At 40.4% G+C, this 14,721-nt stretch overlaps 1 protein-coding gene across 1 annotated transcript; it reads left to right on the top strand.

Moving 5' to 3' along the window:
- Positions 1–339: 339 nt before the first annotated feature.
- Positions 340–2,181, top strand: FIBIN (fin bud initiation factor homolog). The gene has a single exon (XM_073350652.1). The coding sequence runs from the start codon at positions 584–586 to the stop codon at positions 1,220–1,222; it is 639 nt and encodes a 212-aa protein (XP_073206753.1). The 5' UTR covers positions 340–583; the 3' UTR covers positions 1,223–2,181.
- Positions 2,182–14,721: the final 12,540 nt, after the last annotated feature.

Below are 14,721 nucleotides of genomic sequence, written 5' to 3'. Positions count from 1 at the left end.
GAGTCCTATTGTAAGGACTCTTTCCAAACTCGCTTCTTGGCTTTTTAAGTGAGGGAACCGTGGTGTAATTTGAGAGCAGAGAGATCCTAGGGATAGCATTAGCCAAAAGCAAAGCTCCACATTGCCAGTCCAGATGTGAAAGAATAGTAGCAAAGGTCTCCGGAGCCCCAGACCGAGCTATCTGATCTCAGCCTTCCTCTGCACCCCCTCGGCTTTGCTACATTTCATCGGCAAGAGAAAAGAGGGGGAAGAGGGGGGAGAAGAAAATCACCAAGTTTTGGTTGAGACCTGGAAGAGGGGCGGGGGGTGGGATCCCCGACGTAAGTCCGGGCAGTAGGGGATCTTCCAGAGGATCTCCTCTGGCTTGGGAGCCCTGGATGCAACTGGGAGCCAAGTCAGTGCCTTTAATGAAGCATGCTGAGTCTGTGAGGAGTGGCTGGAGGAAGCGGACTGCCTTAGCTGCCGCGGCTCCCTAGGCTGCCCTGATCAGGGGGGTAGCCGGGCAGGGTCGTGTGCGCCTGTTTGCTCCCGCCGATCCCTCTGCGCCCCTTCTGAGCCCCTCTGGCTCACTCCCGCCCGCGGGATGCTGGGGCTGCGCTTGCTGTGGGTCAGCTGCCTGGGCAGCCTGTGCCGAGGCTATTTCGACGGTCCCCTGCACCCGGAGATGTCCAACGGGACCCTGCACCACTACTTCGTGCCGGACGGCGACTACGAGGAGAACGACGACCCGGAGAAATGCCAGCTGCTCTTCAGGGTGAGCGAGCACCGGCGCTGCAGCCCGGGCGGGGAGCAGGGGCCGGCGGGCGGCTGGCCCAGCCTCACCCTGCGGGACGAGTTCACCATCCTGGGCCGGCAGGTGGAGGACGCGGGCCGGGTGCTGGAGGGCATCAGCAGGAGCATCTCGTACGACCTGGACGGGGAGGAGAGCTACGGCAAGTACCTGCGCAGGGAGTCCCACCAGATCAGCGACGCCTACTCCAACTCCGACAAGTCCCTGGCCGAGCTGGAGAGCAAGTTCCGGCAGGGCCAGGAGCACGAGAGCAAGGAGGAGAGCCGCCTCAATGATGACTTCCTGGCCATGCTCGTCCACACCGGGGCCCTGCTCAAGGAGACCCTGGACATCTCCGCGGGGCTCCGGGATAAGTACGAGCTGCTCTCCTTAACCATCAGGAGCCACGACGCCAGGCTGGCCAGGCTCAGGAACGAGTATCTCAAAGGGTGACGCCCCGGGGCAGCAGAGACCTGGGCCTTGGGTTGGGAAACAGCTTCTTGTGGTGGGTACTAGGAGCAGTGGGCACAACGCTGGGAATCCCACCTGCGGGCTTCTCCTTGGAGCGGAAGTGACATTGACAAAAGCAAGCCAAACCTACAAGCCTAGCCTCACCTCCCTGCCCATCATGGCGAGGGGGACTCTGCTTTTCGCCATGCTCTTTGCATTCAACCCTGGGCCGCTCCGTACCACAAAGTATAGGACCCAGCTACAAGGCAGTGGAGAATCAGGCACATTGGTGAGCATTTGCTGGCAGGACTTGTCCCAGTGAAGTTCTGGAGGTAACTGCTCAGCACCAACAAGAAGGTGGCAGTCTGGCCCTAGATAGTGCCCAACATTCAGATCAGCACAAAGTGGGGGATTTTTCCCCCTAATAAAATCTTTTTTATATTAATAGAGAAAAAAATTAAAAGCAAATATCATCAGTTAATAGGGCGATTTAGCACATTGCTATGACAGTGTTATTAAAGGGTAAATGTCATGGGCCTGCTACTCTACTTGCCTTCCACTTCTGTCCTCACTCAACACCTATGCAAAGTAAGTATAAAATGCTGCCACAGGGCCAGAGTCTGCCACCTTTACTGATGGTACCTTGTTCCACAAGAAGCTCTGTTGATTTCAAAATAATAAGCTTACTTATAGTGCTACTCAATAGAAGTAAAGGTGCTGTAACCTGTCCTTTGCTAGCATTTTACAGGGACTTTGCATAAGTGTAAAATGGCTGCACAAGATACCAAACAGCAGAGGATCAGGCCTTGTTTTTTTCAAAGTAGGTCCTAATTGCAGTTTAATAACAGGTGGAGTGTGTTCTGAAGTTCTGTAGATTTTATTATGTATCTCCCACTAACACACAACTTTCTTTCTGGGACTGTATTTATTAGATTTGATTTCTGGTTTATTTTTTTTTAAGGTATGGGTTGTAAATTGTAAACAAATAGCACGTGTATATGAAGCTGAAGTTTACAGGTATGTTTAAATTAAGTGTCCCAATATTTAAATTAAAAAACCTCTGTATTATGTTGTGCATCTCTGATTACAATAAAGTAACTTTGTCATTTTAGATTTTCTACCATTAGTTAATATGCCATCTTTTCCAACTAGATTCTTGATTCAACTACCATAAACATGGACAAAACAAGGTACTTTTTTGGATCCATATTCAAATGCATATGTACTGGACTATGGATCTCTTGAATTGCTTTCATTTTCTTGTTTTGATTTTTTTTTACTCATTCAAATATAGGACCTCTGGCCTGCCAGTAAATCCTTAGCTTTCTTGGTTTGTTAACAGCACATATATTCTGCTTATGTAAAATATTGTTCTGCTAAATAATTTAAAGCTGTGATTTTCATTTCTGTTTTGATAGAAGAAAACCATTCTGGCAAACCTTGTACTCTTTAAAGCTTGCTTGTATGTGACTCTAAGTTATCAAACCCCAAGAGCCAGCTGAAAAGGCATTTGAGATTCAGATCCTGCAAAAACTTATGGACGTGAGTAACTTTAAATAAGAAATAGAAAGCAGAAATAAGCACTACTGCCAGTAGTGTTTGTAGTATTAGACCCTCGACTTTTAGAGTCTTATTTTTCTAAACCTGATAAAAATCATTGTCTTGGAACAGACAAAACTTTTATTTGTTGTTACCTCTGTACTTTTGCTAGCTAATCTGTTATTATTTGTGCTCCTAGACAATAGCAAAAGTGCATAGCAGGTTTTTGCATTACGGTTAAATCTTTATTACCATCACTGTTTAATGAATTGCGTGGAATATTAGCTACTGCAATACTGGTACTGCAGGCAGGATCACTGTTTGGATGAAAATAAGAATTGTTCATTTGTTTTTTTAATAAATATTTGAACACAAAATTGAAGCACACATTTTCTTTTATGGTTCTATATGAGTCTAATTTTAATCACAAGGTTGTCAAACGTATCTTTTCAGCAAAACTGCTGGAATATGAAGTGCCTACCTAGTGAGAACTTGCCTTTTACTGAAAAATGTAAAATTATTCAGCACACAACTGCTCAATGCAAGTAATGCTACAGCAGATTTTTTTGCGCTCATAACCATTAAAAAATCAACATATGGAACTTGCAACTTTATGAGTTGCAACAAAAGTTGTTTTGTAAACATGTAGGGCCCAATTCTGCCATCCATACTCATATTTAGCAGTACCTTACTCTACAACTAGTCAATTGGTAAATTATTCAGAAGTGCTCAGTCAGGGACAGATTTTCAAAGGTATTTAGACACCTAAAAATGGACATAGGTGCCTAATGGGATTTTCAAAAGCACCTAGGCACCTAATTCTCATTAGATCAATGAGAGGTAGGCATCTGGGCACTTTTAAAAATCTTATTAAGTGCCTATCTGAATCTTTAGGTGCCTAAAGAAAATCTGACATTAAGGCCTCTTTGAAAATTTTGCTCATTCATTTCAATAGGACTTTCACAGGGTAAGATACTACTTAATGTGAGAAAAGGTGGTAGAAGCTGTCCCTAAAGGCAATATACTTACTTGTGGTGTTTTGCTCTCGAGTCCACACTACTCCTTCACACCAATATATTTGAGCTAGGCTATTGACCATACCTCGGAGAACTTGGGGATTAATTCATACTTCACTGTCTTTCCTATCTTTCTTTATCTCATCTGCTTGGAATTTTGTGCCAAATACATCCGTACTATAACTCCATTTATACTAAGATTATTTAAAAATAACTTTATGGCTCCACTGATGCCAACAGAGTTACCCCAGAGATGAATTTAGCCTTTTGCTTTTAAATTTAATTTAAAGGCTCATCTATGGCCTCTGCACAATCAGCTTTTTAAAAAACAGTATTAAAGCTTGCGTTTTAGAGTCTCAATTTAATAAGTCACTGGCCACAATATAATTTCTAAACCTTATTAAGGGAAGTGAGGTGGCAATTAACATGGCTTGAATCTACACTAGAGGTTATTAAAACCATTTTATACCTCTATTCTGACCCTACAAGAAAGAGTCTCAGACACAGTTCTCTTGAACATAGCTTACGTTAAATTGGTTTAGCTGTACTATGGAGAGGATTTGCTGTCGCATAATGTTATTTGGTCCTTCCAAGCAATCCAACAACACAGAGCACAATGTCAAGAAGGTAAAGGCTTTCAGGGTAGCTACTTCCAAAGCAGGAATTATATAGGGATGTTTGGTATAACTGCATAGAATCAAATTTAATTAATTTAAGCAATTTCCACACACCAAGCTTAGCATATTCAAGTCTGTAACTTTAAAATAGTTCTCCTCCCCTCTAATGTTGTATCTCTGAGAAGAAAATACCTTAGGTATGAGAATGTTTAGGACATAGAACTGACTCCAGATGTAAGCTACTTGAGGGGGAAAAAACAGTTTGTTTACTGACTTAGAGAATCATCTCTAAAGTTTTGGGGCTGAGTGAGTTAAAGGCTCCTTCAAAACTACAGTAACAAGTAAGCTTCTTTACGATAGTTCCAGATATATGGTTTGCTTAAAAAAAAAAACTCCATCACCTGAGTCTACTTCAACAAACTGATATAACACCAGCTTGGAAATGAGCTGTAGTGGATGGGGTGGAGTCATAACAGACAAAGGCAGCTTGCTCTTAGTTCAGCCTATGACTTTTTTTTTTTAAATGATTGAGCGCCAAAAGGGGTGCAATATTTTGACATGATGGTATGAGTTACTAGACAGAAGTAACTGCTGCAATCATTCAATAAGGCCCTCTATTTAAAATCCTCAAGAAATTTTCAACGAGATGCTTGAAAGTATATGTTAACTCCTTCAACATACAAACTCAGGAGTTTAAAAACAGAGGACCAGACACTCAGCTGCTGTAACTTGGTACACCTAGATCAACCTGGCCCTAGATCAAAACAAACAATAGCAAGTAGGCTACAAAGTGAATTGCAATCCTCTGTCATTTTAAAAAGGTCTTAATTGTAATTTTAAGGGCCCTAAAAAGCCGGACAAAATCACTGATAATCCAGTCCTGCAAACTCTTTGTACCAGTACAGTTTATCACTGAGTTCAGTGGGATTACTTGCTGTAGTAAATTCTACACCCATTGCTAAGGATTTTTAACCAGTCCAGACCCCTGCACTCATGCATTTATAATGGTTTTTAAATGGTTGTATCAGGTTAGTTTGTGCCTACACATTTACTGACACAAACTGAACAGATATAAATCCAGTTTAAATACATTTAAGTGTCCATTCATGGTTTTGCATTGGGTTAACTAAATTGGTTCAAAATCACACCTTTAGTTAAACAGGTGATTTTTTATAATCCAGGCCTAAGTGTTGGCAGAATCAAACCCCCATTTTATTTGGTACTCATCTTAAAAATGGCAGAGTAGATTTTTTTCAAACTTTAGATAAGCAACATTGTGTTAATGACTTATGACCTGATTTGCCATTCCAATCTGGAGTATATTTAAAAACATTTTTGCTGAGATGTAAATATCCATTGGAGAGACTTATCACAGAAACATGATCACACTAGCATGAATTTCAAATAACTTTAGGTGTATATACATACACAGGGACATTGATCTGAATATGGGAATATGGTGGGATAACTCACATGACTGGAGTACTGTCATGGATCGTTATAAACTGTTCAGGAAGGACAGGCAGGGCAGAAAAGGTGGAGGAGTAGCACTGTATGTAAGGGAGCAGTATGACTGCTCAGAGCTCCGGTACGAAACTGCAGAAAAAACCTGAGTGTCTCTGGATTAAGTTTAGAAGTGTGAGCAACAGGAGTGATGTAGTGGTGGGAGTCTGCTATAGACCACCGGACCAGGGGGATGAGGTGGATGAGGCTTTCTTCCGGCAGCTCGCGGAAGCTACTAGATCACATGCCCTGGTTCTCATGGTTGACTTTAATTTTCCTGATATCTGCTGGGAGAGCAATACAGCGGTGCATAGACAATCCAGGAAGTTTTTGGAAAGCGTAGGGGACAATTTCCTGGTGCAAGTGCTGGAGGAACCAACTAGGGGTGGAGCTGTTCTTGACCTGCTGCTCAGAAACCGGGAAGAATTAGTAGGGGAAGCAAAAGTGGATGGGAACCTGGGAGGCAGTGACCATGAGTTACAGATTCGAATATGCTAAGCTTGGTGTGTGGAAATTGCTTAAACTGGGCTCATATCCATAGCAGTGCATAGCAATTCATCAAGATTTGCACCTGAAAAGAGAAAAAGGCAATGTAAGATCTCTACACTGTGAACAGTAAGGTAGTAGTCAACAGGTTGAGCTAAGGACAGAGCATAATCTGATTCTTGGCTTAGCTCAGAAAATCCTTGTTTTTGTGGGTTGCATATAGAACCTTCAGTGAAAGAAATTTGACAGCTATGAATAATGAAGTAAACATGCTTAGAATTTGGCTAATTGCAAAAACGTAGTTTGCCCAAAGACTGTTAAGGAAATTTGTTTCCTGAATAGCTGCCCAACTATTAGCCATAAAACAAGCAAATTATGGGTCTATGTTCAGTTCTTGAAATGTGTGACTCACTGACAAAAATAGAGAACCTGCCACATAAACCATCCAGACACTTTTTCCATGTTTTACCAGTGTAGTTATTACAAAAGAAAATAACATCATGATTGTTTTCATTTTCTTCTTGGTCTTCTTGCTTACATCAGTTAACAACTGGAGAATTCCAAGTTTAAGGAACAAAGCTGTAAAGAAGAAAACATCTATCTTCCATAACTATTGTAGCTCCCAACAGTGTGTCTTGGAAATTCTTGTACTTTGCAGTTGTACTTGAGTTCTGCTGAACCTTGAAGAGGTACCATGGTTGTCTGCAACATGTCATTAGCATTCTCTCATTAGAAAATGCAATGCTAAGTGCACCTTTTCTTCTCAAAAGGCAACCATGTTCAGTATGTGCATCCTTTTTCACTACTTCATTACTTTCATTAGTTAAGTCTAAAGCAGACTGAAGAATTAAAAGAGATTTCACAAAACTGGGAAACTGGACAACAAAATGGCAGATGAAATTCAATGTTGATAAATGAAAAGTAAAGCACATTGAAAAACATAATCCCAACAATACATATCAAATGATGGGGTCTACAATAGCTATTACCACTCAAGAAAGAGATCTTGGAGTCATTGTGGATAGTTCTCTGAAAACATCTGTTGAATGTGCAGTGGTAGTCAAAAAAGCTAACAATGTTAGGAACCATTAGGAAAGGGACAGATAAGAAGACAGTAAATATCATAATGCCACTATATAAATCCACGGTGCACCCACACCTTGAATACTGCATGCAGTTCTGGTTGCCCCATCTTAAAAAAGTTATATTAGAATGGGAAAAGATACAAAAGGGCAACAAAAATCATTCCATATGAGAAGAGATTTAAAAGACTGGGATTTTTAGGGGTCTGGAACACATGATTTATGAGGAGAGGCTGAGGGAACTCGGATTGTTTAGTCTACGGAAGAGAAGAATGAGGGGGGATTTGATAGCTGCTTTTAACTACCTGAAAGGTGGATCCAAAGAGGATGGATCTAGACTATTCTCAGTGATAGCAGATGACAGGACAAGGAGTAACAGTCTCAAGTTGCAGTGGGGGAGATTTAGGTTGGATATTAGCAAAAACTTTTTCACTAGGAGGGTGGTGAAACACTGGAATGTGTTACCTAGGGAGGTGGTGGAATCCCCTTCCTTAGAAGTTTTTAAGGTCAGGCTTGAAAAAGCCCTGGCTGGGATGATTTAGTTGGGATTGGTCCTGCTCTGGGCAGGGGGTTGGACTAGATGACCTCCAGAGGTCCCTTCCAACTCTGAGATTCTATGATTCTATGACTGTTCAGCTTGGAAAAGAGACTGAGGGAGGGGGACATGATAGAGGTCTATAAAGTCATGAATGATGTGGAGAAATTGAATAAGGAAGTGTTATTTACCCTTTTACATAACACAAGAACTAAGGGTCACCTGATGAAATTAATAGGTAGCAGTTTTAAAACTAACAGAAAGAAGTATTTCTTCATACAACACACAGTCAACCTATGGAACTCATTACCGGGGAGGTTGTGAAGGCCAAAACTATAACTGGGTTCAAAAAAGAATTAGGTAAGTTCATGGAGGAGAGGTCCACCAATGGCTATTAAGCAACGTGGTCAGAGATGCAACCTTATGCTCTGGATGTCGCTAAACCTCTGACTGCCAGAAACTGGGAATGAATGGCGGGATGGATCACTAGTTAATTGCCCTGTTCTGTTCATTCCCTTTGAAGTACCTGGCATTGGCTACTGTCAGAAGACAGGATTGTGGGCTAGATGGACCATTGGTCTTACCCAGTATGACCATTCTTATGTTCTTATGTTCTTAGAAACACATCCTGAACCTTTTTTCCATGTGAGAGCAGTTGGTCATGTTTGAACTTATTTTGGAGGGAAAACAATCCTAAGGGAAGGTTGGCTTAGAGAGAAAGTCATAATTCAGAGTTAAGATTGGCAAGTGTGGGATGACAGAAGAATTCCCATACTTAAATCATATTTTCCGTACACTTTCCATATTTCATATTACACATTCCACATTTTACTGCAGGAGCAGTTGCCATCATAAATTTTGTTTCACTGGTAATAACACATTTTACAATAAACAGACTGTCAATGTTTCAAGAGGTTTTTCAGTCTCCTTAATATATTATCTCTTCCTACAAATATATGATCATCATAATTTACACAATTTAGCCTACTAAAGTCAATAGAAAAACCTCAATGGGCTGTGGATCAGGCCCTTAATCATCACTTATTTTCCTCATAATGGTTATTTGAGAGCTTAATAGCCACATATCTGGACAGTGACAAAAAAGATCCTTCCTGTAAATTGTTTTGATGTTACTGAATAGTTCTTTGATACCATCCAGACATAGAAGGACATGATAAACTTCTTGAGACACCAGAACCTGACCTTCCTTAAGAATTAGAATCTGTCCTAGTTTAATATAAATTTAGTTTATGATATGTGATACATTAACATTTAAACTCAGTTTAATTTCTTCCAAGTTATTTTCATATTTTGATACTTTCATACTGAAATACGATCCTTATGCCCTCTGTAATCCAACATACTTTGCACTAAACATATATATGCAAATAAATGCATTGTTGAAGCTGCATAAATACAATTAATATAATATTCTTTTTGTAATATTTATTCCCTCATATTGCACATAATGTGTATATTCAATTCAGATTACTTGTGTTAGGCTCTAATCATACAAACATATAATTGTATGAGTAGATACTAATCAGACCAGCAGTCCTATGGGCTTCAATGAGACTACTCATGTAACTTGTGGGAGTAAAAATGTGTAGATTCTTACTTTGTACAGGGCAAATACTTCTCTGAATTGAAGTCCAGGTTAAAAGACTTGATACAGCTTTAAGCCTCAAACACATACATACACACTTTTAAGCATAATCTCAGTACATACCCACAACCCATATATGAAACTCCCACCAAACTCAATAGGGTTTGTGTATGACCATTATGACCCTTTGACTGTGGAAGAGGACCCATTCCAAAGGAGGCTGCGGTTGCTCATTATCTGGTAGGAACAAAGCCCTGTGGATGTATTGAGGGATGTGCTAGGAGGAGAAGGAAGTAACTGAAGTGTGTGCAGCAGAATTTATCTTTACTTTGAGTGTGTAGTACCCATTTGGGAGGGCTGCTAAGTCAAAACTAAGCCCTAAGCAGGAACACTGTACACATTTTTTTTCTTCTTAAATTTTGATTTTGTTCTTAACAGACGTAGTATGCACAAATGTGCCCATCTAGCTGTCTGTTCAGATTGCTTTTTATGCCAGTATCTAATTGCCCATTTCCAGCCTCTTCAAAGTTTACATCGTCACTTCTGCTACCACTAATTTTGAATGTCAGGTCTCACAGTCAGTTATTTAACAAATCTATAATTATTAATACAAATCTATTATTAATACACTCTATACCATGCTATACATTTTTCATTTGATTTTTTTAGACTAACCTTAAAACAAGCTACAGTAGGAAACTGATGTTAAAAACCAGGAACACTGAGTCTTTAGGAAAAGAATTAAATCCAGGAAACCATTGTACCATCAACAGATCTTGTAACAATACAGTCATTTATCTGGAGAATTTATCCACTGTTCAGTCAACTATGAATTTTATATCCTGGATTCACTAACAACAGGTAGAAAGATGTCACTAACTACTTACATATCGCATTAATGTGTACACTTTGTCTGACAAGCCATCCATAACACCATAACATCCATAAAGGTTCTGCAATAGCTCTTATTGTGTTGTTGTATCCTAATTGTGCTTTTGGGTGACATATCTTAATAAGGTGACTTCTTTCTAAATGCTATGTGATGTCAAGCCTCAGTTTAATCTTCGATTGTGTATTAAATAATACACAGCACCAGCTGCCATTTGTTAGTCTATTGAATCACATAAATGATTAATATTTTAAGAAGACTCTTATCTTTAAAAACATGCAAAGTGATCTAGCAAATCTGATAACCAGACTTCTGCTTCTTCAAAGTAGCAGTAGACTCCTTGGCTTGGGTATTTGGAATTCAGGGTAAACCTAACAAAAATTTTCGTAGGCCAGCAAAAAGAAGTTGGCTCTTTTACTCATCTACTGTAAAACTCATCTACTTCCCAGGGTAAGGCCTCATTCTAATCAGTTCTATATATTGAAATAAATACACATGTTTAATACCAAGATCATTGCCATATTCAGTTTGCAACAGACCTAAAAAGACATTCAAATATCAAATAGTAGAAATGGTAAGTGAACACTATGGGCCTGCTTCACCATTGCATTACCCATTTTATGCCAGCGTAACTCCAAAGGCCTTATGCCAGTGTAAAATTGCAGTAACACAGTGAAAAGAAAAGGAGTACTTGTGGCACCTTAGAGACTAACCAATTTATTAGAGCATAAGCTTTCGTGAGCTACAGCTGACTCAGGCCCAGTTCTATTTAAAAATAGAATGGAGTCACTTTTCCTTACAAATATACTGCAGATCCTGCAAACCCAGATGCTCATGCACTGAAGTCAGTGGATTATTCTCTGAAGTCAGTGAGGATTCTCGGGATCACGGCAGGGCAGCTCCCTCCTTTCACCCCTGAAGGTGTTAGGTACCTCATAGTGGGCAGAGTCATGCTAGAGTGGGAACAGAGCACACAGGTGAGCAGGTTGCACTGCAGAAAGGCGTATAGGCACCGACTCCATGGGGAAAAGGTGGTGGGTCCTGAGCACCCACTGGCAACCCCTCCATGAGCTACCCTCTTCCCCCCAGCCAGCAGGCCCCACCGATCAGCGCTTCCCCCTGTCTCCCAGGGCCTCCCGCCTGCCATGATCAGCTGTTTTGTGGTGTGCAGGAGACTCTGGTGAGGAAGATGGAAGGAGCGAGGGTGCAGCGCTCTTGGAGGAGGGGGTGGAACGGGGCAGGAAAAGGTGGGGGGGCAGAAGAGGCAGACCAGGGGCAGGGCCTGGGGCAGAGCTGGGGGCCAAGCAACCCACGGCACATTGGAAAGTCAGCATAGTAGCAGGCAAACTCCCTCTCAGAATGCCTGTCACCTAGGGTGGCACAGCTCTGCACTGCCTCTCGTGCTGGGCTGTCCCTGACAGGCATGTTCTGACCCTTTACCTCTCGAACTTTTGCCTATCGTTATTCAATCTGACCTAATCTAATATCAAAGACTTTTGTGTAGGTGACTTGGAGACTGAGGTCCCAAGTCTGGTCTGAAGTTGGCCAACACTGCTTTCATCCTGTGCCCCTGGCCCGAAGGATCCGTTCCACTGCTGGTAATAACTGGAGTGCAACTACATTCCTTTCTCCCCAACAACCCTCTATAAGGAGGGCTGTAAGTGGGGCTGGTGTGGAGCTGCTTACCCCGTCCCCAGGGGAATCCCCAGGGTAGCCAGCTACACTAGCTTTATAGCCCTTTAGTGCTGTTCTGTTGCTCTATCTCAGAGAATCAGTCCCATTATTGTTTTTAATATTTATATTGCATTAGCGATTAGAGACCTCAGCCAGGACCTCATTGTGCTAGGCACTGTACATATATATAGCAATGACAGTCCCTACACCAAAGGACTTTCCACTGGGTCTCATTTTGCAATCCTTACATAGGTTGAGCAGTATGTATTTACTTAAATATTCTCATAGACTTCAATAGGAATACTTGCATAAGTGCTACTAAATGTGAATGAGAGTCGCAAGATCAGGCCCAAAGCAAAGGCGATGGGCTAAATTTTACCTGGGTCTTAAGTGGGTGTACAATGTAAGGATCCCTCCTTGTACCTCTTGCATGGCCTGTGTAGCTGCATGATAGAATTGCCTCTCTGCATGCGAGGGAGCACTGGGAGCATTCTGCAAAGTTGGAACAGAGCACTATAGGCTGTGTCTAAATGGCATGATCAAGCCCATATGGTTTTCTAACAAAGTAACTGGATAAAAACTAGACGTTGCTACCTGATAAGTTCTGTTTCCCTTTCGGTTTTGCATGCTATCCCCGACTTAAGAGTTCACAATGTAGTTTGCCTACTAATTACAAAGGATCTGAGTTTGCCACCATTGCTCATACTGAGTAGTCACTTACACCACAAGTAGCCCAGATGAAATCAAAGAGGCAATCCATACAGTATGGTACTTCTCCATGTGAATAAGGGTGGCAGAATCAGGCCTAGAGGAAATAAATAAACTAATCCTACACTACAGGATTCTGTAAAATGATATAGTGAAAGTAACAAAGACGTGAATGTACTGTAAAATAAATGAGTTCCAGATTTCCATTATACAGTACTTCTGACATTTCTATTTTAAAATTCCTTGTTTTATAGACATTCAAAAAATAGAAGGGTAACAGTAATGAGTCATATTTTTGCTGAATGATTATGTAATCTAGCGGGTGTGTGTTTTTTCCCATTTGGATATGATACTTTTCCACTTGGATATTATGTCACACCTGTTATAAATTTAAAGGGCCCAATCCTGCAAATATTGAGAGTAGTACTTACTACTTGGAGTAATCTCATTGCAGAATTGGGGCTATAGCTGCAAAATAATTTCAGTTCTGTCTGCTGTCCATGCTCATTACTTGCCAAAACATTCACCTTTTGGCTTGAAAATGTCCATGCTTGATTTCTGTACAAAGGTAATTATTTTTCTTAATGTTTGATCAAAATCTCCTCAGTTGTTTTAGAGTTTGTTGAGGTTGTGTCTATGTGTGCGTGTAATAAAATATACATTTCTCTTTACAAAAATTCTGAACAAATATTTTTAGACATGGTTTACTTTGAACCTCTTCTGCCCCATTTGTTAATTAACAAAAATGACCATTTGAAAGCTCCATACTGAGCATGTGCAATAGAAAATGTTCTTAAATCTACAGGTGTACGTTTAACAATGGAGGCATTGCACATAAAAGAAAAAAAAAGAACTCAAAACTCTAGTGTTAGTGTAACATTAAGACTGCAAGGTCAAGAGCTCTAAAGTCAGGAAATTAAAAATTATGTTTTTTCCAGCAACATCAATGTAGCCACACTACATAAAGGTAAAATGTTCATATCACCCTTAACATATTGGTTATTAATGTATATAATAACCTATAAATATTTCTTCAGTACATTTGTGAAATATGTACATGTGATTTTTGGACTTTTCTGTAAGTGAGTTAAATGAAAGTTCTGGAATAATATTTATAATTAAACCAGCAATACTTTCATCCAAATAAGGTATTATTTGTAACTTGTGTATATGTGAAAAGAGCCAAATTATCTGCCTCTAATAAACTTCCAACCTATCTAATTACATTCACACTGTCACAATTTGTTTATAATTTGCAAACTCCTGCCTTCAGCAGAATCATTTCAATAGGAAAAAAAGGCTCAATGGGAAATTACAAACAAAAACAGAAATGTAAGACAGCTTGAGCATGTTTGAGCCTTAAAGAAAGAGAGGGAAAGCAAGGAATGAACATGAGAAGAAATATGGAGAATGGATTTGGATCATAATTTGAAAGCAATGATGTCTTGTTACTCTTGCTGTACAAAATAAAATTAGGAATGCATTACAACACTGTTTTGGCATATGAAGGTTACTATTTAATAATACTACCAACAAAAATATTTAATTTCCTATATATCAAAAAATTCAATCTGAGTCCATTCTAATTGCTAAAACACATACAAGAACTCATTCTCTAATCAGCCATTTAACTCCTTCACTGCTTTTGCTCATGCTTGCTTCCAGCAAACTATCCAATTTTTAATCTCTGTGAATGTTTGCTGTTTGTCAGATATGCTGGCTTGAGTGTGCTTACAGGTTGTGTGTTTGCTATTTACATAGAAGCACCACCAGTTTGTCAGGTGCTTTATAGACAACAGCATGGATCTTATTTACCAACAGAACAGATACATCTCAAGCAGATGGTA

The sequence above is a fragment of the Lepidochelys kempii genome, chromosome 6, assembly GCF_965140265.1.
Source record: "Lepidochelys kempii isolate rLepKem1 chromosome 6, rLepKem1.hap2, whole genome shotgun sequence".
Lineage (NCBI taxonomy): Eukaryota > Metazoa > Chordata > Testudines > Cheloniidae > Lepidochelys > Lepidochelys kempii.
The sequence above is the reverse complement of the archived record's forward strand: the minus strand, read 5'-3'. Positions and strand labels throughout refer to the sequence as shown.